The following is a 24,254-nucleotide window of genomic DNA, read 5'->3' as shown; positions in this document are numbered from 1 at the left end:
CAATTTTAAATGGCACATGTACTATGATTGGGATAAATTATAAAATGTATATTTGCAATCAATAGCACACCCAATAAACCCATTTGTCAATGATCTCCTTCCTTAGTAACTAACATGAAAATATCAACAACAAATACAGTAATAACCAATAATATTCACCAATGGTGAGTTTCCAGCTAATTTTGCACTATTCCGGATGTTCTCTCCTATTAAAGTGAACGACGGAAGAGCAAATTGGGAAAAGTTGTAAAATTGGCTGATAACACAGATACTTTGCTATTTCCACTTATTATTTGTATTAATGAAATGTATTTTAAATCATCATTAAACATTCATTGATTTTAATGTTGATGAATGAAAAACAATGTATCAATATTGTAATATATAAAAAAATGGATGGAGTAAATAGCTGGACAATGAGCATCTGAAAAGAAAAAGGATTCCATCGCTTGATCAAATTTTATAAGATATGCTAGATGGTTATTTCTTATCCATAAATTCAAATTGCATGCCTCCAACATGCAGCAATTTGGTTAAAATCTGTCCACAAAAAGAAATAAAGTGATGGAACTTAGGGCATCTTTGAGAACCACGATGAAAAAAAATTGTAAACACTGAATTTAAAAAAAACAAAGGTAATTGGTTTATTTGTCTCCTACATCGGTTTTTTTTTTATTTGAGAGAATTTAGATTTTAATCTGAATTTATAGTTACCAATAGATATGGACAGACTAAGGTGATGAAAAATGAATTTCAACACACGGAATCTGAGGAATATTATTCAGAATATTTTCTTAATTGTGGAACATCAATTGAATTTGGATGTTCATATTCACAGAAACTGTCACTAAAGTTAATGTGTGTGTACCAAATGTTATCTTAAACAGTATTCTAATCTTTGATTTTATCTCAAGGAGCTATGAAAATAAATATGAGGAAGTAATGTCATTGGTCGACAGCAGCCATTCTCAATCTTTTTTTAGCTATGATCCCCTAAGGACTGTACTCAAATTTTATGTATTCAGCCTGATTGCCCCTTCTATCCTCAGTAAGTATGAAAATTGAAGAGCTACTAACCAATCCAGGGTTGATACCTTTGAAAGTTTGATTACAAATGGTACATTTTTGTTTGAGAAAGGGGAAAAGGATAAAGGCCAATCAGATTAACTATAAAAATGGGGAAGGTATTTAGAAACACTATTCTAGAAATAATTAAGACAGTACTCTAGAAATAAATAAACTGCCACTTTGACTAACATGGACAAGTTTTTTGATAGAATAAAACAGAAGATGAAGGAATGCAGTGCCTTTGATACAAATTCTCTTCCTCTCATCAATGTGCCAAGATTTAATGCCATTCGCTAACTACCTCTGAAAAGGTAATTGTGAGCAAACACCTTGAACCACTGCAAACTGTGCTCCTACAGAGATCTTGGATCTCTGAATATTAGCTGTAACTTAGCTAATTGAAAAAGTTAACCAAATTTTACTTACCAGAATATATCATGGAACTAAAAGGTTTTGTTTCAATGTATGAGAAAGATGATATAGTTCTGGGCAATTTCTTACAGGAACTCTTAAGGATAATGGAATATTAATAGACAGCTTTGCAGCTTCAGAGCTGTTTCTGGTTTACACACAAAAGGGAATAGAAAAGAGAGACACAAAGAAAACTGCAGATGCTAGAATCTGGGGCAAAAACCAACTGCCGAAGGAACTCACCAGGTTGAGTATGATCTGTCAGGAGAAAGGATTTGTCAACCTAAATCAACAACAAACCCTTTCCCCACACAGATTCTGCTTGATCTGGTGAGTTCCACCAGCAGTTTGTTTTTTGCTGCAGGGAGATGCAAAGAATTAGCTCCAGCCACTTTTCACATGATGAAAATCTAGTTCAATGGGAAATTGACAGCCTTGGGGTATCAAATGAGAACAACATTGGGTGATGCATTTGAGGAAGGCAATATAGTCAATTACTGGTTAAAATGCCACATTTAATTACAGTTGATCTGACCATCCACTGGACTGCAGTTATTTTAAATATTTACTGTAGTTGGGATTTAGTGTCTGGGTTACTGTGTTCTGCATGTTTATTAATAATTATTAGTAACCATGAGTTATTATCGCGTAATTGCACTTCTTGTCCTTTCAGACATTCCCTGGTAACATTCCTGATAATATCATCACTTGCAACTTTCTCAGTAATGAAACGTTTTGGAAAACTTTATTCCAAGTTATCAAAGAAACAAGTTTAAATTCTGAACTTTGAGACAGGTAGTGTTACCCCTTCCTGTCTTACACTGAAAGGTAAAAGAGGGTAAGGATTTTGACTCGTTAACAGTGAGGGGAATAAAAATATTTGCCTGTGTGTACTTGGAGAAAAAATTGCAGATGGTAATTCTTGCACATTTAGCTTTAGCCTTCTTGGTGTCAGAGGTCAAAGGTTTGTGCTGTCAAAGTTCAGTGAGTTGCTATAATGCATTGCAAGGTTCACTAAGGGTGGATGAAATTAATTTGGTGTGCCAGGCTGAATCTCAGTCAAGCAGAAGGTAGTGTTAGGATGCTATTAAAAATGAAGATAGTAATATTAGCACAGACCATAAATGATGAATTCACAGAATTCTATTTTAGGCTTCATACCTCTGTGTCTATTAATGATAACAGATTAATGATGGGTTTTTAGACCGTTTAAATATTCCCATGCTTTCTACAAATAATAAATTAAGATTGGAAGAACCTATTTCACAAGATGAAATTATTTTTGCTATCTCTTCATGGGAGTCAGGTAAAACTCAGGATTGGTTGGGTATCCTGTAGAGTTTTTCAAATCCTTTTCTAAATTGCTTCTACCCCAATTAAGTTCTGTGTTAACTGATTCATTTAAACAGAGCAATCTTCCATTATCTTTTAATGAAGTTTATGTATCCCTCAGTGTGAAAAATGGAAAAGATCCAGTTGAATGGATCCTATAAGTCAATCTCTTCATTGAATGTTGTTATGCAGATTTTAGCTAAAGTTTTGGCTTGTAGGTTAGAGAACATTTTACCATCAGTTATTTTGAAAGAGCAGACTGGTTTTTATTAAAAGTCATTTTTCTTATTTTAATATACTTTTATTGGATATTTTGTATTCCCCTCCCACTGCAGTCCCAGAATGTGCTCTTTTGCATTTGACAGGGTGGAGTGGGGATATCTATTTTCAATTTTGGAAACATTTAATTTTGGATCATGATTTATTATATAAATTAAATTATGATTTTCATTTCTTACTGCTTCAATTCTTACTAACTTAAAACAATCAGAACCTTTCATTCTCCAATGGGGAACCCAGCAAGGCTGTCCTTCAAGTCCATTACTTTTTGTTTTGGCCTTAGAGCCTCTAGCAATTGCATTTTGTGAGCGCAGAGATACTTCAGGGATCATAAGGAAGGGAATTGATCAAAAAGTTTTCCTTTATGCAAATGACCTTTAGCTCAGCATATACTTCCTTATACTTCCTTAGTTTCTCAATTTAGTCAGTTTTCAGGGTATAAGTTAAATCTGCATAAGAGTGAACTTTTCCCTTTAATTTTTCCTATACTAATGTATTCTAATTTTCTTTCTAAGATTGTGAGAAATCAATTTACTTATCTGGGCATTACAATTACAAAGAATCATAAGTATCTTTATAGGGAAAATTTCTCTACTTTACTTAAGCATGTAAAATTGTCTTTAACAAAATGGTCTCTTTTACCTATCTCATTGATTGGTGGTCTTAATTCCATTAAAATTTTTGTACCTCTTGCACTTTACCAATTTTTATTCCTAAATCGTTCTTTGATTCACTCAATTCCTTTATATTTGTTTATTCTTACATATGGCAAGGAAAGCACCCCATTTATATTTAGCTCATCTTCAAAAGACTAAAAGGAATGGTGGTTTGGCGCTTCCTATTTCAGATTTTATTATTGGGCGTTCAATATACGTAACCTTATGTTCTTGTTACAATTTTATAATTGAGTTAAACATCCTGCTTGGGTAGAAATGCAATTAAATCCTGCCAAAATTTTTATATCTCTGTACTTCTTTCTTTTGTTTCATATAATCTAAATGACAATCTGGTTGTTAAAGAATATGCGAGCAGTTTAGAAGGTATTTTGGATTTCAGGGTTTTTCTCTTGCAAGCTCCATTATGTCCAATCATCTTTTTCAGCCTTCATTGCAGGATTCTGCTTTTAATGTTTGGTATAAAACGGGTATTAAATGATTTAAAGACCTTTTGATTGGTAACAGTTTTGCATCTTTTGAACAATTGATTGGAAAATTCAAGTTACCAAAATGTTCATTTTTTCAGGTATTTACAGATTGGGCAATTTCTGCTCCCCAATTTTCCTAAAGCTCCTAAGGTGAATATTCTTGATACATTTTTTTGGATTACAACCTTATGATAAAGAGTTAATATCTCTTATTATGACAAATTGGCAGGTCTAAGGCTCGCCTCTTTAATTCAAATCAAGAATGCCTGGGAGCAAGATTTGAACTTTTCGGTGTCCAATTAGGTATTGTATTCTATTTTCAATCTGATTAACATTACATCTCTGTGTGCTCGCGACTGTTTGATGCAATTCAAAGTGGTACATAGGGCCCACATGTCTAAACGCAAATGATCTAGTTTTTATAAATCCTCATTGTGATAAATACAAAATTGGTGATGTTTCTCTAATTCATATGTTCTGGATGTGCCGAAGTTTGGATAAATATTGGAGAGAAGTTTTTCAAACATGACCGATGATTCTCAATTTAAAATTAGAACAGAAGTTTTTAGTTGCTCTGTGTAATGGATTATAATATTGGGAGAATTTTGGTAAGATTAGTGAGTTACATACATACACACATTTTAAAATAGATCTTATTTGAAAGACTGAAGAATTCATATTCAATAACATTGCAGGTCATCTGGAGAATGCGATGCACATTTCACAAGTAGGTGCTAATTGAACTGACATCATAAAATAAAAGACCATTGTTTTGGAGGAGACAAACTGGCTACAAGTACCTTTCTGCAAAGTGCTCACAGAAAAGTCACACCTGGGTTTTGTTTATCTAAGACAACATCTTGACCAAGGAGAAGAACTCCTGTTGTTTGTTGAAGAAGGTGGGGTTTTGGCAAGTGAGAGAGTCACATGGGCTTTCTGGCAGTCTCAGTTTGAGAGAGAGAGAGAAACAAGTTAACAAGCTCTCTCAGCTAGTGTGTGTGACACTGATAAAAAAGAGATGAACAGTGCAAGCCAGGAAGAGCTGGTTGGAAACAAAGTTCCAAAGCAGTGGATGGCTGGAAGTGCTATCTGTCTAATGTTTCTCTTGGAATAAGTGGAACAGAAAGGAACTCTGTGATGGCCTGAAAGAAAGAGGTTACCATCTGGAAAACCTTGACGGGGCAAGTTTCATCAACGAGACATTGAGGTGACTAATGGTGGTACCTCAGTTGTAGAAATCCTGGAACAACAAATTTCTCTCTGCAAACCCTACAAGAATCTTACTGAGCGGTAAATATTTACCTTTTGAGCACCAAAGCCTGGTGAACTTTATACATGTTAAATTCTCTGCACAGTATAAGAATTGTCTGCAACCGGAGAACTTGGAAGGAGATGTGAGATTGAACTGTGAACCAAAGAACTTTTCTTAAATTTACATACACATTACATACACGTGCGCTTAGAATTAGAAGGGGTTAATTTGGGTTAATAAAGTATAGAGATAAGTTAAAATTTGATTTTGTTTTCATGTTTAAAGTTGATTAAAAATAACTTGTTTTAAAAACTACTTGTCTTGGTGAATGTCTATTGCTGCTGGGTTTTGGGGTCCTTTAGGTTCGTAACACTCTGTTTGGAACTCTTGGAGAAGATGAGGTTTTACTAACTCCAATTAATTGTCACATTTATCTTTTTTTGTTGCTGGCCTGACGTGGTAATTTGATTAAGTGCAAAGATAATACCCCACCTATTCTTGCCAATGGCTAAGGGACATAAGGTCCTGCTTAAATTTGGAAAAATTTAGATAGGCAATTAATAATTCAAACATTAGATTCCAAACGTTATAGGGCCCATTCATGGACTATTACCATAATCTCTAGGTTCATTGATAATATAGAATTTTAGCACTGTGTTGTCCCAGTTGAGAGTGAGCTACTTTGCTTCATCAACATTAACTTTCAATCTTGTTTAGGGTCAGAGGTTTGGAAAATTTAAATTTATTTATGTCCACTTTTTATTATTATGGCTGTGCTTTGGGAATTCATATGTATGATTATTCTTGCAGTACTTTTTTCTTTTTTTCTTCTGTAGCCCTCCCATAATTGTATTGTTGTGTTTGGGGAAAATTCCCTACCTATTACTAGTGGGCACATAGCCTCCCAGTCTAAAACTCATTTGGAAGTCACATCACCTGTCAGTACATGATGTACTCTTCGTTTCACTCAACGTTGGAAAGTTATAGGCAATGTTACAAACAAATTTCCAGTTAAGATTGGGCTCAGACCACTGGTCAGTGCACAACTTGCCATTGGCTGGTTCAAATCACTCAGCCTCCTTATTGGCTAAAGCCCTGTCTTCAGCACCAGCACAGAGGATGCTTGCTGTCATTGCCTTGTGGTAATAGCCATGGACACCACTCCATACCAGTTTGCTGTTGCAGGTGTCGCTTGGAAGGTTTGTGGGTAAAGTGCACACTACACTTAAGCTGAGCCATGGTATTGCTATAGCTCAAATTGCTAAAGATCAATACTTGGTCAATTGATCAAGGATCAAAGGTATGCGAATACCCTTGTGGATACAGTGGTACCAGATCCACCTCCCTTTATTCAGGTGTCCAGGACCGTCTGTATAACCCCTACTTATAGAGTGTGAATGACTGTATCGTCTGTGTAAGTTAATACTTGTGTACTGTCTAACACTCTTCCATTTGTTTTCTGTAAAGATCAGTTCCCACACACCCTTATAAATTGTGCGCATATGTTCCCATGCTTATAAATTCTGTGCATATACTCCCATGCTCCCTTATAAATTGTCTCATATTAATAATTGTTTTTAATAAAGTTATATTTGATTGCAAGTCCTTGTGTCCAGACTCGTCTCTCTTTGAACCCACCAAACCAGACACTCTCTCAACTAAACAATTGTACAAATTTATTACTGAAAATGAATAAAAATATTTTAAAATGCAAAAATTTGAGTTATTGGTGCTTCATTCATCCAGGAAGTGCAGATTATTCCATCTTATTTATTACTTGCATTTATATTGTTTGGAAAGACTTTATACAATGAGGAATACAGGGCAGAAATTTTTCATTTACTCTTGCAGTCACATTTTTATGTGGGCTATCCAGTTTATTTTCTTGTTGATGTTAATGCTTTTTGATGGCAGAAGAAATAGTGATGAGGCTGCTATTGAAGATTTGCAGAGTGGTTTGAGTTTCTTCTGCAAGAGGTGGTTTTTAATCACCACTATGTGCCTCAAATTTGATTTATTCATACATGCAGAATTGCAAAAGACATTAAACAGTAGGGAATGGGTTGGTGGAAAAATATATCTTTTATGGTAGATTTAAATGACTCGGACCTGGTGCAGTGAATCATATTAATTTTTCAGAATTGGGAATGACGGTGGCTGTTAGAATGAGTGAATCAGTGGCAAGTGAGATTTAATGCAGACAAAATGTGGTTATCCTGTTGGGATGAACAGCAGTGAGAATATAATTGATACAAAGGTATAATTAAAAAGGAGTGCAAGAATCAAGAAACACGGGTATGTTTGTGAGCAAATGATCGAAGGTAACAGGACTGACCAACAAAGCAATTAATATAGCAAATAAAATCCAACAATTTTGAAATGTACTGGGGGTGTAGGTTAATTGCGTATAAATTGGGCGGCAAGGACACGAGGGCAGAAATGGCCTGTTACTGCGCAGTATATCTAAATCCTTTCTTTTTAAAATTTTTTTTGATTTTAATAAAGAACGTACACAAACAAATTCAATAATAGTATGGACAGTTGCACAAACTAAATAAGGCATTCCATATAACACTAACTTACATGAATTGTAAATCATATCCATAATTCATATTCCAATATATACCTTCTTAGAAAAAACAATAATGCAAAAAAAAAGAAGAAAATAGTAAAGGAGGAAAAACTCAAACCCCTTACCTAACAGTGCTGCCAAATGCTATACAAGACTAGTATTAAAAGGAAGATGGAGGTTAACAAAAAAAAGAATGTGGAAAAGATACAAGTCAGACAATTTAATTACATTGAAGTAAAATGATAAAGTAAGAAAGAGAGTCATAAATGACCCCCAAAATTTCTGGAATCTTATATCTGAATTATTAAATGAATAATGAATCTTTTCCATATTCAAACAGGACATGATGTCACGCCACCACTGATCATGAGGAGAAGGGCAGCATCCTTTCATTTAAGTAAAATCGCACGCTTCATCAAAAGAGAGGCAAAAGAAATGGCGCGACTCTGAACCAGAGACAAAGAAGAATCATTCCCTCACATTGAACCAAAGAGGGCCACCAAAGCATTCTATATTTTAAAAAAATTGATAAAGTATGGAAAGCTTCTCTCCAGTATTTTTCTAGGCTAGGACAAGTCCAGAACTTATGAGTTAATGATGCTTCTCCACACTTACACCTGTCACATCAGGGAATCATATCAGAATAAAAGCAAATAATTTAGTTCTAAGTACCATTTGAACTGTAATAGACAATGTTGAGCACATAACAAAGAGCTATTAACCAACTTAAGAATTTTGTCCCAATCCACATCCAGTATAGTCAAATTTAAATCCTTTTCCCAAGCATTTTTGATTTTAACTAACGAAGTCTGATAAAAACATAACAATTTCTCATATATAACACAGGTATATATTGAACCTTTACAAGAGCCATTAAGTTAATTAAAAAAACAACTCATCTACAAAAAATGATTCAGACTGTCTTGGAAAATTAGGTTCTTGTGAATCAAGAAAATGTCAGTCTTGCAAAAATCTGGCAAAGAAATAAAAAGGTTTTCAAAAAACCCCAGATCATCAACATTGGCACTTAAATATTTGTGAAAACCACCATTTTATCATGTAATTTCTTCCAAGCAATAACAAAGTGACCGTTAGACTCTGAAACTACCTTATGTGAACCAAAAGGAATATTCTGATTAATCAGAATCAATACCTCTCTAGATTAAGAATGATATTGCTGCCCTTTCCACCATGACATCAGGTGTGGAAACATCATTACCATGCATATGTGTCTCCTGTAAAAATATAATCTCAGCTTTAAGTGAAGCCATTTTCCTTCATTTTACTGGATGATTTAAGATTCTCAAATTCCAACTCAAGAACTTATTAGGATTAGCCATGATCATTCAATTGTAGAAAATATGCACTAAAAGTAAATATAATTTCATATATCCCAATGCACATGCACAAAGCTGAGTTTGTGCAGCATGCACAATGACCTCTGGCCTGTATGTATACATTTTTAAAAAATAATCAGTGGAGGAACAGAGAATCAAAATCAGGAAGTTAGGAGAATTATACAAATGTAATTCATTGCAAACTGGAGTTCTGTGCATGGTCCCAGATGTCACACTATTAAAAGATGCAGAGAAGAAATTTTCTAAAGTAGTTCTGGAGTGGTTTCATGTCTGTGGTATTTTAGTTCTGTGGATGAAATGGAAAATCTGGAATTATTCTCATTTGATTGGAGAAGGATATGACAAGATGTAATAGAGGAGTTCAAAATCAGGTTGGGGTTAGTCAGTAAAAATCGTTCCAATTGGCTGAAATGTTGATAAGGAGAGCGGATTGATTCAAGATGATTGACAGATAAACTATAGGTTTTATGGGGAAACACTATTTATGCAATCAGTGGTTAGGATTTGTAATGTTTATGAAATGGGAGTGGCACGAGATTCAATGGTAGCCTTTGAAAGGAAATTGGTGGTCTATCTGATGCAGGAAAGAAACGATGAAGAGTATGAAAATGAGATGACTTAATGGTTCTCCAAAAGAGCTAATCACCTCTATTGGGATCCTTGCATGTTACAATGTTCCAAAATTCTGATATTCTTCATGTGAGAGTGGTCACCTTGATCCACTTCCTCTCCCCACAAAAAAAATGTCAATTCTTTGAGGAGTGAAAAAGCAGATAGAAAAATTGTAATCACATCAAAATCATGGAATAAATTCAATTAAATAAAAACTTAGACCCCCAGTTTGTGTTTTTGACTCTCCAATCCATTTACACTTCTGCACATTCCTCTCCTGGGATGCAGTAGTCTCTGTTTGTTGACTTTGAATATTTTTGAAATCTGAATGGATTTATTTCAAAAATGACAAATTTCTCAATTTTAGGAAGCAATTATTTTACCTCATTTGAGATAAATGCTCAGTCTCGCTCTTGTTCATCAATGTTCTGCAATAAATAATTCATCTATGCATTTCCTGTTAAGTCATTACTTGCTGAAATCATCTATCATATGAAAATTAACATTTGACCAACATCATGAATTTAAATAATCACTTGAAGCTTAAGCAAAGTCAGATATGTAGAAAGACTGCAGAAGTAATTTAAGTAAACGCAGAGATTATTTTACTTTATTGTAAAGAAGTTGCTCAGCACACTGGGTGGCGTGGTTAGTATAGCAGTTAACACACTATTACAATGCAAATGATCAGAGTTCAAATCCTGCACCATCTGTAATGAGTTTGTATGTTCTTCCCGTGTCTGCATCCGTTTCCTCCAGTTGCTCTGGTTTCCTCCCACCCTTGAAAAATATATGGGGTTTGTCAGTTAATTGGCGTAATTGGCAGCATGGGCTCGTGCCCTGAACGGGCCTGTTACTGTGCTGAATATCTCAATTTAAATTTTATCCCAACAGTTTGTAATTTATCTACATATTATTATTATATTTCTTCCATTTCCTACCTGTGAGATCATCATTTGGCCAAGAACCTTGAGGACAAGCCTGGCACGTGTATTCGTCAAACACAAACTCGTTTTCCTTACACAGGGTGCAGGTCCAGCAACAGCTCACTTCTCCTTTCCGGATCACCTATACAGAAGAATGAAAAATGAAAAATAATTGCAGTGTTCAATTTTTTTTGTGTTAACTACAGTCTTTTACAGAATTTCAGTAAAACTATATGGAGATTAGAGGTCACTGACACCTTTGTAGACGCACTAATGTGCAATATCACAAGGACTTTTAAAATTCTAACTTGCAGTTGTACTGATTGTAGAAAAGACATTTATGGCATTAACCAAGAATGCCTGCAGATGCTGTGATTGTAATTTACAGAAAAATACCAGAGAAACTCAGCAGGACACGCAGCGTTCTTTATGTTGCAAAGATAAAGATACATAGCCAATGTTTCAGGCCTGAACCTTTCTTCAAGATATGTGCAAAAAACAGGGAAATGCTTGAATAATAGTGGGGGAGGGACTGTGGAGGGAGCACAGACCCACAGGCAAGTTGTCATAGGAGAATATGGATGGGAGGGCACAAGAGAGAAAAAGCTGAGAAGTGATAGAAGGAGGGGATAGCTCTCTGAATGGAGTCAGAAGGGGCCAGAGGGATGGGGAAGAGAGGGAGACAGAAGAGTCCAGAGAACTCGAGGTTAATGCCATCTGGTTGGAGAGTCCCTAGACATAGGGTTGTAGGCGTCCCGTATATAAAGGAAATGCCCTGTTTTTAATGATTTTGTCCTGTGTCCTGGATTGAGTTTATCAGGACATCTTGCCTGTGGGCCTGTGCTCCTTTCCTGTTCCTTCCCCACCATTTTATTCTGGTTCCTCTGTTTTTTTACTCATACCTTGATGAAGGGCTCAGGCCCAAAATGTTGGTTATGATTCATTATCTTTGCTATATAAAGAATACTGTAACTTGCTGAGTTTCTCCAGCAAATATCTGTAAATATTTATGTATTTTTCTGCTGAGTTTTGCGCATCAGCAAACTGGTTGTATGATCATAGATTGAACGTATTATAATATAGTCCAAGTACAAGTCTATAAACTAAACATTCAGGCAATTTGACAGGGAAAAATAGAAATGATATTCCATACTTGCTGATTCAATGCCTGCCAAAACTGACATTAAAATTAAATGCTTTGATTATCTTTGACATTCAGAAAGTTTCAAAAGCATCCAGGAACTAAAATATTAAAAACACACAGAAATATGTAACATATTCTTTATAAAAGTACATCATTGCATAACATTCACATGAAAAAATGAAGAGTAATACCGATATATTGCCTGTTTCTCTTTCCACAGATTCAGCGGATCTGCTGAATTTTTCTAGCATTTTATTTTGATTGTGTAAAATGTATTTACTTTTCTTCCAGCCTCCATTTACCTATTGTACACACCAGGTTCAATCTGATGCATAATATAGCAGTAAAGTAGCAGAGCCACTACTTCATAGAGGTTTAATTCTGTGCTTTCGTAGTGTCTGCAGAATTCGCGTCTTCTTCCTGTGACTGTGTGGATTTCTTCCAAGTACTCGTTTCTATCTTCCCCACCCCCCCCCCCCCCCAACCACCTCCCAATCCCAGGCTATTTGGCCATTGTAAATTGCTCCTACTGTGCTGACAGAATCTGGGGAAGTTAATGAGAGTATTGGGAAACAAAAAAAAAGGGATAATGTGGCATAGTGGAAGTGGACATTAATAGTTGGAATAGACTCAGTGGCTGAAGACACTGCTTTTGCAATGTACTGTATATATAATCTGCAGGGCTACTCAGGTTATCCCAGAGGAATCGATGAGGAGTCCATCAGTGCAAAATTGGGACATCAGGCAGTGAGGGTAGAACTTAGAATTTATTACTTTTGCAGGGAAATTAGGCAGAAGTGTTGGTGCCTGTCTGGAACATCTGAATTATTATAAATTTTAACTGACGTAACATATTTGAAGCTTGTATGTAAATACAAACATGATTGCTGGTAAATAATTAATGCTAAAGACATATAATTTCATGGTATTAATATTACGTGAATTGCAAAATATATTTCATAATTTTAATGGATCTTGCTATTGCTAGAGGGAAAGGTCATGATAAAGAATTTGTTTTGACTACAGCAGAACCCTGAATATTAAGTATTCTTGGATTGTGAATAATTAACAATTTCACCCCAGTGGTAGAATTCTGGTGAATTAATAAATTAATATTCAGATCTGATTTTAAGAAGTATTTATGTTCTTGAGAGCCCCAAAGTGATAAATAAATAATTATTTTAAATTTCATCTACATTGATCTTGAATGTAGGTTCTTGTAATATATTCCACAAATTCATTTTCTAGCTTATTATAGAAAAAAAGGTTTATCTAGTTTATATGTAGGTTGAGGTTTCCCTTGCTTCTTTTCTTACCTCTTAATCCCTACCTTTAATTTTCTGATTGATGTCACAGCCAATGTTACAAACTATTATTTGGTGACCTGTATTTCAAATTTATTGTCAGAGTACATACATGGCATCACATACAACCCCAAGATTCTTTTTACTGTAGGCCAGGTGGAATTTATGATTACAGGTAACTGTAAACTGTACTCGGAAAGAAATGTAAATAAAAACTGTGTAAATACAGAAATAAATATTCAGTAATCAATAATAAGTAAGAATCCTTAAATGAGTCTCTCATTGAGTTTCTTATTAGGAGTCTGATGGTGGAGGGGTAGCAACTGTTCTTGATCCTGGCGGTTATGAGTTCTTTGGCACTTGTATCCCTTTCCTGATTGCAGCAGCAAGAACAGAGCGTGTCCTGGGTGGTGTAGATCCTTGATGAATGCTGCTGCTCTCTGACAGCAGTGTTCCATGCAGATGTTCTCAATGGTGGGGAGGGTTTTGCCTGCGATGTCCTGGGCTGTGTCCTCTACATTTTTTGGGGCTTTCCACTTAGAGATGTTGGTGACTCTATACCAGCTGGTCAACACACTTTCCACTACACATCTGTGGAAGTTTGGCAAGGTTTCCGATGTCAAACTGAACCTCCGCGACTTCAGAGGAAGTAGAGGCACTGACAATCCTTTATTGGTATGTTGGGTCTTCTGGAGATAGTGACTCCCAGGAATTAAATTTGCTCACCCTCTCCACTTCTTGGTGACATTGATTGAGAGTTTGTTGTTAGTGCAGTATTCAGCTAAGTTTCCAATCTCCCTCTTCTATTCTGACTCATTGCCCCTTTTTATACAGCCACTATGGTGGTAATATCAGTAAGTTTGTAAATGGTATTGTTGTACTGAGCCATTCAGTTACAGGTTTAAAGTGAGTAGAATCGGGGGCTAAGTACACAGCCTTGTGGCGTTCCAGTGCTGATGGAGATGTGGAGATGTTCTTGCCAATCTGCACTGATTGGGGTCTGGAGATGAGGAAATACAGGAGCCAATTGCATAGTGGTGTATTAACGCCCAGGTCTTGGAGTTTACTGATTAGCTTTGAGGGGATGATGGTGTTGAATGCCGAACTATAGTCAATAAAGAGCAGCCTGATGTATGTATCTTTGCTGTCCAGGTATTCTTGTGTTTTGTGTAGAATCAGTGAAATGGCATCTGCCGTAGACCTGTTGCCCTGAAGCTAAGTTGGTATGGATGTATGTTGATGATAATGCTTCAACATCAGCCTTTCAAAGCACTTCATCACTGATTGCCACTGGTCAATAGTCCAATTGTGCACCAAGCTGCCATGCTCCTGTCCACACCGCTTGTCCTCTAAACTGCGGTCTGCCTTTCAGATCTATGTCTACCTGCTATGCTGTCTCTTCATTCAACATCTCTTTATGTCTTGTTCACCACTTACTATTCCAATATTCCTTTCAGATCTGGTTTCCCCTCATGCTGTCCTCTTGCTTTCAGTCCTTGTCAATGTAGATCACACTCGCTGCTCCCGCTCGTCAGCTTCACATCCTCTCATCACCCGGTCCAGTAACAAACCACCCAGTCGCCCTGCTTCATCTGACGGTCCCATTTCTGTTGCGTATTCTGGGGTTAGTTGCCCTATCACTCTGCTCAGCCCTGTTCTGATTCACACTACAAGGACTGTTTGATCCTTTAAACTCTCTAAATAGGAAAAATGGAATCTCAGTTTAAAATCTGTTCCTTCAGTAGTGGTTATAGCTTCACACCTTCATCTTGCAGCTTACATAACAAGTGCGACAATACCGTACTGAGTAAAAATCTTGATCACACTCCAACCTCGTGTTAAGAAATTAACCCTGAGCCATCTGATTTTGGGAAGACCATGTATCAAGCTGGTTCAGTTTGCCATATGCATACAAATTCATGAGTACCACTCCATTTGCAGATCTGAATTTGTATAGGACATACAGGTATAAAACTGGCACCAAAAAGGAGTGCAAACAAAACTCAAATGAATGGAATAGTGAAAAGGAAATCTAACAGAGCACAGCAAAATACAAAAAGCCTCAAGGATGGAAGCGAACAAATTTGTGGCCTTTGAAAAGTGGACATTGAAGTGATGGGCAAAAATTCAGAGCCACTGGAGTTGTGCATGGCTTATATCTAAAAACAAATAATGGTTTTCATCAAGAATATAATGCAAAACTCCAAGAAAGACCTTGAAGCACATCGACTAATTTTCTATTTGAAGACTGTAAAAGGTAAAAATGTTAAAAGTAACCATGTGCAGAGGAAATTAATGATCAAATGAAATCAGGAAATGTTGGAGATAGCAAAACAGATCAGGCCACATCTGTGGAAAGACAAACGTATTTAGTTTGGGTGAAAGGCGAGAGAGAGGCGAAGGACCAGCGAGGAACAAGCAACAGGACCAGTAAGCAAAAGGGCATGCTTACCTGTCTCGGGCCTAGTTCAGGCGAGAGGCGAAGGACCAGCAAGGAGGAGGGTGATAAGCATGTGACAGGACCAGTAAACAAAAGGGCACTCTTACCTGTTTCGGGCCTAGTTTGGGTAAGGGACGAGAGGCAAAGGACCAGTAAGGAGCGAGCAACAGAACCAGTAAGTAAAAGGGCACGCTTACTAGTCTCGGGCCTAATTTGGGTGAGAGGTGAAGGAAAAGCGAGGAGGAGAATCAAGGAATGAGTGACAGGGCAACAGGATTAATTGGTAGGTGCCAATAAAAGGAGGGGAAGGTCAAGGAGTGGCCCAGCGAGTGGCATAGAGAAGGAGTGGAGCACTGAGGCTTTGGCACGGAGAGGCTGAGACTCAGGTGAAAGGGGTAATTTTTTTTCCCATTTAGTATAATCACTGGGGTTTGTTTCAGGCATGGCAATTGAGCTCCAACCAGTGTCATGCTCCTCCTGTACCATATGGGAACTCAGGGAGACTGACAGCACCCTCTGAGGACTATACGTGCAGGATGTGTGTCCAGCTGCAGCTCCTCATAGACCGCATGACAGCCCTGGAGCTGCGCGTGGACTCACTTTGGGGCATTTGGATGCGGAGGTGGTGGATAGCACATTTAGTGAGTTGGCCACACTGTAACTTAAGAGAATACAGAAAAATAGGGACCAGGTGACCATCAGCAAGTGCAGTATCAGGAAGGTACTGCAGGAGCCTCCTGCAGTTATCACCCTCCAAAAGAGATATACTGCTTTGGACATTATTGGGGGAGATGGCCCATCAGAAGGCAGCAGTAGCCAGGATCATGGCACTATGAGTTGCTCTGCTGTGCAAGAGGGAGGGAAAAGAATGGAAGAGCAATAGTTAAAGGGGATTCTATAGTAAGGGGAACAGGCAGGAGCTTCTATGGCTGTAGACAGGACTCTCAGATAGTGTGTTGCCTCCTGGATGCAAGGGTTAGGGATGTCTCAGAGTGATTGCAGGACTTTCTGAAAAGGGAGGATGAACAGCCGATTGTTGTGGTCCAATATTGGTATCAACAATATAGGAAGAAAGGGAAATGAGGTCCCTCAAGGTGAAATTAGGGAACTAAGAGATAAATTAAGGAGCAGGACCTCAAAAGTAATAATCTCAGGATTATTACCAATGCCACGAGATAGCCTGGGTAGAAATAGCATGATGGTTAGAATTAATATGTGGCTTGAATGGTGGTGCAGGAGGGAGGGTTTCGATTCCTTGGGGCAGCTTCTGGGGCAAATGGGACCAGTACAAACTGAATGGTCTACATCTGGAGAGGGCTGGGATTAACGTCCCAGGGAGATTGTTTGCTCATGCTGTTGGGGAAGGTTTAAACTAATGGGGCAGGGGGATAGGAACCTACAAAGAAAGAATATGGAAGCTAGAGTTAGGAAAAATGAAAAGAAAAATAGAGGGTAGAAAAGTCAAAAGCAAAGGATGCAGAGGTCACGAGATTCTAAAAGGACAATGAGCATAAGGACACTTTATCTGAATGGCCATAGTATTAGAAACAAGGTTAGTGAACTTGAGGTGCAAATCAGTACTCAGGCATATGATTTAGGTGCTTTCATAGAAACATGGTTCCAAGGTGGGCATGATTGGGAATTAAATATTCAAGGGTATCAGGTAAAAACAAAAAGATAGACAGGAAGGTAAAAGAGTTAGGGTGGCGCAGATGGAGTACAATGTTAGTAAATGCAAGGTCATCCACTTAGGTAGGAAAAATAGAAGAGCAGATTATTATTTAAATGGTTAAAAACTGCAGCCTGCTGTTGCGCAGAAGGACTTGGGAGTGCTCATGCACGAATCACAAAAAGTTGGGTTGCACGTACAACAGGTTATTAAGAAGCCAAATGGGATGTTGTCCTTTATCGTTGAGAAATTAAAATCAAGAGCAGGGAGGTCATGCTGCAACTGTACAAGGTAATAGTGAGGCTACATCTGCAGTACTCAGTGTAGTTCTGGTCTCTGTACTTGAGGAAGGATATACTGGCCTTGGTGGTAGTCCAGAGGAGGTTCACCAGGTTGATCCTGGAGATAAGGGGGTTGGCCTACAAGGAGAGACTAAATTGCCTGGGATTATACTCATTCAAATTCAGAAGAATGAGAGATCTTATAGAAACATAAAATTATGAAAGGGATGGATAAGATAGAGGCAGGAAAATTATTTTCACTGGTAGGTGAGGCCAGATCTAGGGGACGCAGCCTCAAGATTCAGGGGATTAAATTTAAGACGCAGATGAGGAAAAACTGTTTTTCCCAGAGAGCAGTGAATTTGTGGAATTCTCTGCCCAGGGAAGCAGATGAGGTTGCTTCATTAAACGTATTTAAGATTCAGTTCGATAGATTTTTACATCAAAAAGGAATTGAGGGACACGGGGAAAAGGCGGGTAGGTGGAGTTGAGAAAATGATCAGATCAGCCATGATCTTATTGAATGGTGAAGCCGGCTGCAAGGCTGTAATTCCAGCTTTTCAGTCTCTGGTTCTGCCTTGTCAATGATTTCTAATAGTAGTTTTACTCTCAAACCTACATCTCACAGTTTGCATAACAGGCACATCGCCCACACACTGTGAGAAACTTACCAACACAGTAGCCTCTCTCTCGCGAAGTATCACACCACAGGCACAAGCAACAGCCAGCTGGCAGGAGGAAAGCATGGCTCCAGAGCTTTACTCTCATGAAGGAGACAGTGTTTGTCATATTGATAAGGTAATCATGGCATTTGTATTTTGAAGATGGTGGTGTCCTCATATTTATTTATTTTTTTCTCCACATTCTCACTCTGCCACTCTTTTCCACTTTACAAACTATAGATGTCACAACCCAAGTCTTTTGATTTTCCCTCCATCTGCTACACCCACTGCTCAGCAGAGTTCCTGTCTCTTGCCTTTGTAGAGGGTCCACAACTTCAAATTATTATTTTTTCACTTTCCCAGTTTTGATAGTCTTCAGCCCAAAAATGTAACTGTTTCTCTCTTCACTGATGCTGTGTGTATTTCCAGCATTTAACTTTTTTTATTTCAAGTTTCCAGTCTTTTAAAAAAATTTTCATTGACAAAGACTGTTCGAGATGTTTAATTTTTACCAATGCCATGTGCATTCATCATGTGCTACCTTAAATAAACAATACATGCCTCAATATATTCATGAAGGCATTTAAAATTTGTCAACAAGGATGGCAGATTTCCTTAAGTTATTGAAGAAAGTTGAAGATGCACATTTGGAAAATTTCAGGTCAACACAGCATGAAAACTGATAATTCTGTGGCTTTTTTCTGAAATCATTCAGATGGAACCTCATTTGTCTGAGGCCACCATCTGGTGAGAATGCCCATCACTGGATAATACCACATACCACGTTTAGCCTCGTTACGATTTTGGAATGGGACATGTGCAACCACACTTGATAAACTTACAGCATGCAACTCAAATGAAGCAAATGTTATCTTTAACTTTCTAGCTATCTGTGACATTCTTCTTCAAGGCTCCGATTTTACCCACACTCCAACACTTACATTAGCAGAAAATACAATACAGTCCATTCTAAATGCAAGTTATAGCACTCAAAATAGCAAAACATTGCTGGAAGTTTTGAATTATCAAAACAATTTACAACTTCTTTCCTCTAACAGTTAATGACCACAATCTTTACTGAGTATTTGAATCACTTTGTGAACAAACTCATTGAAAGTAGGTAGATGTCTCATCAATAATTGAACTATAAATTTGATTAAATCATTCTAAACCCTCAAAATACACCAATACACAAAATGGTGACTTTTTTAATGATCTTTCCAAATTAAAGATATCCACACGTGCTTGTACCTTTTCCAGTTTGGTGTTTGCTATAACTAACTGAATGTATGAGGCAGAACGTCAAACTAGAAGAAAATCAACACTCGTGCATATTCGTGCATTATCTCCATGGCTGATAGCAAAAGTCTTGAAGGCTATTCATTGTCACAATGAAGGACATTACTTTGGACTGGATTGGAATTTGGAATGATCCCCGTATTCTTAGTCCACATAGGAGGCAATAACATTAAGAACTAAGAGAAAAGTTTCGACTGAAATATTATTAGTACTTAACAATAGAATCACAAAAGTAATCTCCAGATTGTTACTTCAACCACACACATATTTGCAGAGAGTCAAAAAGATCAGAAAGATGAAATAAATGGCTCAAATTAAAGTAGCCTTCAATTCATTAGATACTGGCTCCTGTATTGGGAAGATTTCATGGGTTACACAAAATCAGCTTGTGTCCAGTCAATCAAAAAGTTATAGCTCCAGGTAGAGCCCCAGCTGAATGGACAGCTGGTGGTGGGAAGATTTAGCCTAAAAGTTGGGGTGCCAAGGATTGCAGATTTGATACAAGGGCAGCAGGAGCTTGATGTGTCCCATGATGAGCCTCTTGAAGCACTTCATGATGATAGACATGAGTGCAACAGGGTGGTAGTCCTTGAGGCAGGACACAGATGAAAATAATGAGGGACTAACTCTGGGCAAATTAAACTGGCAAAAATTAGACGAGGCATACTTGCTTGAATGCCTTCAAGGGACTTTTGTGGACCCAAATGGGAACAAGCTACTTTACTTCAGGTCACCTTTAATGAGCCAAGACTAATTCATTATCTCATATTAAAGGATCATCTAAGGAATAATGCTTATATTTAAATAAAGGGAGTTACATTGTTCTGAACGGAAAGCAGGCTAAAGTAGACTGGGAAATTGAATTAAAAAGCATGAAGATTACATATATTTAAAGAAATGCTTCACTTTTCATTCCTTTGAGTAATAAGGGCTCCACCGAATAAATGAACTGTCAGCTGTACTTAAAGTTAGGAAAGTATTATATTGAAAGACTTGGCTTATAAAGTTTGGCTTATAAAGTTGTGAACCTTATAGGTACATCTGGAAATTCAGAGAGGAAAGTAATGCAATTCTTAAAAGACAAAATAAAAAAATGAAAATAAAGCAATACAAAAATAATGATAGGAGCTTTACAAGTAAAATATTACAGCTGAAATAACACTGATTCCTCAAAAGATGAGACAGTAGAATTAATAATGGAGAATGAGGCACAACATGAAACAAATGAAGCAAAACTCCAATAAACCATGCTCAAATTCTGGTGATGCCAGACCAGGAGATATTCTGGACTATCAGCTGCTCATCAAATTAAAATGAAAACACAACATTAATTCACATTTTCTTGAATGTTACAAAGTAGAATGATAAAGGCTCCAGTAAACTAGGTAAGTTTAAAAGGAGTGTGGAAATAACCAGGTGAATTTCAAAGTAGCATGGGAAATGGGCCCTGGTAAATTTAAAAGGAAAACAAGAGCCAGTGCCCTGGTGAGTTGGAAGAAAACCAGGAAACTGGATGCCAAAGAATCAGAGGGGGTGTGAGAAACAGGGCCCTATTGAGTGGAAAGGGACCACTGGGACCTGGGAGTGTTGCCTAATGCAGATGCTAAACCGTCGGGATTTCCAAATAGTTGGACGGCAACTATTTGAAAAAATAAAAATGGTGCCTTACAGCGGCAACTCTGTGTGCAGTTCTGACATTCGCAGTTAGAATTACTAATTAGTGACAACATTTTCTCCTCACTGACAATCAACACAGTCACACTGCAAGGATGCATGCTTAGCCTACTGCTTTACTTGCTCCATACCCATAAACGTGTGGCTACGCACAATTCAAATGCCACCTACAAATTTGCAGATGTCACCTCAGTTATTAGCAGAATCACACATGACAATAAGGAAGCATACAGGATTGAGATTGATTGGCTAGTTGAGTGTGTCACAACAAACTCACACTCTACATTAGCAAAACTAAGGAAATGATTGTGGATGTGAGAGAACACAAACCAAGTCCTCATTGAAGTCAGCAGCAGAAAATGAAAACTTCAAATTCCTGAGTCTCATTATCTCTGAAGATTTATCCTCGGGCTTTCATGCTGATGTAATCATGAAGAAGGCTTTCCAGTGGTTATACTTCATTAGGATTTTGAGAAGATTTGGTATGTCATCAATAATGCTTTCAAATTTCTACAGGTGTATTGTGTCGAGCATTCTGACTGTCTTGTATGGAGGTGTCATTGCACAGGACAGGAAAAGGCTACAGTTGTGAACTCAGCAGGCACCATCATGGAGTCTCTTTTAAGGACATCTACAAAATGCAGTGCCTCAAGAAAGCAGCCTCTATCATTGAGGACCTTCACCACCCAAGCCATGCCCTCTTCTCATCAGCAAAGATTTCTGAAGATGAACACACTAAGTACAAAAATAGCTTCTTTCCCTCTGCCATCAGATTTTTGAATAGACAATGAACCAAGATGCCACCTCACTTTTTTCTCTCTTCTTTTGCACTCATTTATTTATTTTGAAATAGTGTATTTGTGGAAATGTAATTTATAGCAATTTTTTTGCACCTGTAATGTACAATAATAGTGCTGCTAAACAACAAATTTTGTGACACACCCTGATAAATTCTGAAATTGATTATGTTTTTTTGTGTATCTGAATTCACAGTTGGAAGGAATAAAGGCATACAAAAATAAATAAAAAATGTTGATGATAATATAAACAATAATAGAGTTCAATGAGTAGACAATAAAATGGTAAATGGTCGAGTATGAAATGAAGAAATGATAGGCTTTCCTCTTCTATTAGAAGAAAATGGTGAAGGTCTATTTTATGTAGGTATTCAGTCATCTGCACAACTCCGGGCCAAAAAACCCCAGAATGTCAGCAAATTGATATAGCAAGTTATTAAGAAGGGAAATGGAACACTGTTCTTCATTGCTGGGGGATGGAACATAAAAGTATGGAAGTCTTGCTACCTGTTGTAATGTGATTGACTGCATTTAGAGACAAGAGAGGAGTACAAACACACTTTTAATAGCTTACAATCAAAGGCCAGTAGGCACAATAGTCCTCAGGTGAATCTGAGGTAAGATGAGAAAACCAGGGTTTATATTGGGGTAGGTGAGGGTGGAGCGATCCATCTGAACAATACATAGACAGTGAATTTCAGTTCACTGCATTCACCCCTTCCTTCAGAATAGAACCTGTGGGTGAAAAACAGAGACCATTCATTCAAAAACACTAATACTTTACAAATATTTACAAGTCTGTCAGGTGGTCTGGTAATTCTGGTCGAGCACCGCAGTATTGGAGGACTTTGGGCTTCCCAAACTTCCTGGATCCCCTGTGGTCCAGGGTCAGTGGGTTTCGACGGCTCTGGCTCAGGTCGTGGAGTGGATTGGTCCATTTCCCTAGCAGCATCCTCCGGGACCCTGAGCGGGATACACTTGAGGCATTGGACCCTCAGTTCCGGCGGGTATCAGATCTCTGATCGAGACAGTGTCCTCTCTGCCGTAAGGGTATGCCATGTTGGCATACATTGAGATGGCGCGCAGCAGGTGCACCTTCTCGATTAGGGGGTCTGTCTTGCTCCTCCTCATGTGCTTTCTCAGCAGGACTGGCCCTGGTGCCTTCAGCCAAGCCAGGAGAATAGATCCAGACATGGATTTCCTCTGGAATGTAAACATAAGCTCGTGAGGAGTTGCATTGGTCGTCGTGCACAAGACTGACCTTATGGAGTGGAGTGCCATGGGTAGGACTTCTTGCCAGCGTGAATCTGGAAGGCCTTTGGACCGGAGAGCCAATGTCACGGCTTTCCATATGGTCGCGTTCTCTTTTTCAACTTGTCCATTCCCCCGGGGATTGTAGCTAGTCGCCCTGCTTGAGGCAATGCCCCTGACAAGCATTTACTGGTGTAAATAAATGATGAGCCCCAGTCCCTATGGATATAGCTGAGATACACAAACAGGACAAAAATAGAGTGCAAGGCCCTGATTAATGTGGTGGTGGTCCCATCTGGGCAGGGGATGGCAAATGGAAAACGTGAATACTCGTCGATAATGTTGAGAAAGTAGACATTTCCATTGGTGGAAAGGAGGGAACCCTTGAGTCGTTCGAAGGGGTGGGATGGCTTTATCAGGTGCACTTTGTCAGGGTGATAGAAATGCTTACACTCTGCGCAGACCTGGCAAGACCTGGTCATTTCCCTGATGTCCTCAATGGGGTAGAGCAGGTGATGAAATGAGTCATGCAGGTGATGCCTGGGTGGCAAAGCTCATTGTGCAGTGACTGCAACTGCCGATGCATGCAGAGACACAGCTTCCTCCTGACAGGGCATCTGGAAGTTCATTGAGAGTACCCGGCCAGTATGCTATGTTATAATTATAGGTGGAGAGTTCGATCCTCCACCTAGTGATCTTATCATTCTTTATTTTTCCCCTTTTTGCATTATTAAACGTGGTGAGCAGTGGCAAATTTTCTGCTGGCAAGGTAATGCCTC

The 24,254-nt window shown here is 38.1% G+C and overlaps 1 protein-coding gene across 6 annotated transcripts in view; it reads right to left on the bottom strand.

Annotated features, from left to right (window-relative positions):
• Positions 1-24,254, bottom strand: part of grm5b (glutamate receptor, metabotropic 5b) — a 266,837-nt gene that overhangs the window by 97,626 nt on the left and 144,957 nt on the right. For all 6 annotated transcript variants that reach the window (XM_069890877.1, XM_069890878.1, XM_069890883.1 and 3 more), the window contains one exon: positions 10,970-11,096. In XM_069890877.1, the coding sequence (XP_069746978.1) occupies positions 10,970-11,096 (127 nt within the window). The remainder of the gene's footprint in view (positions 1-10,969; positions 11,097-24,254) is intronic.

This window comes from Narcine bancroftii, chromosome 7 (genome assembly GCF_036971445.1).
Source record: "Narcine bancroftii isolate sNarBan1 chromosome 7, sNarBan1.hap1, whole genome shotgun sequence".
Taxonomy (NCBI): Eukaryota; Metazoa; Chordata; class Chondrichthyes; order Torpediniformes; family Narcinidae; genus Narcine; species Narcine bancroftii.
This window is presented reverse-complemented; position numbering and strand designations above follow the sequence as displayed.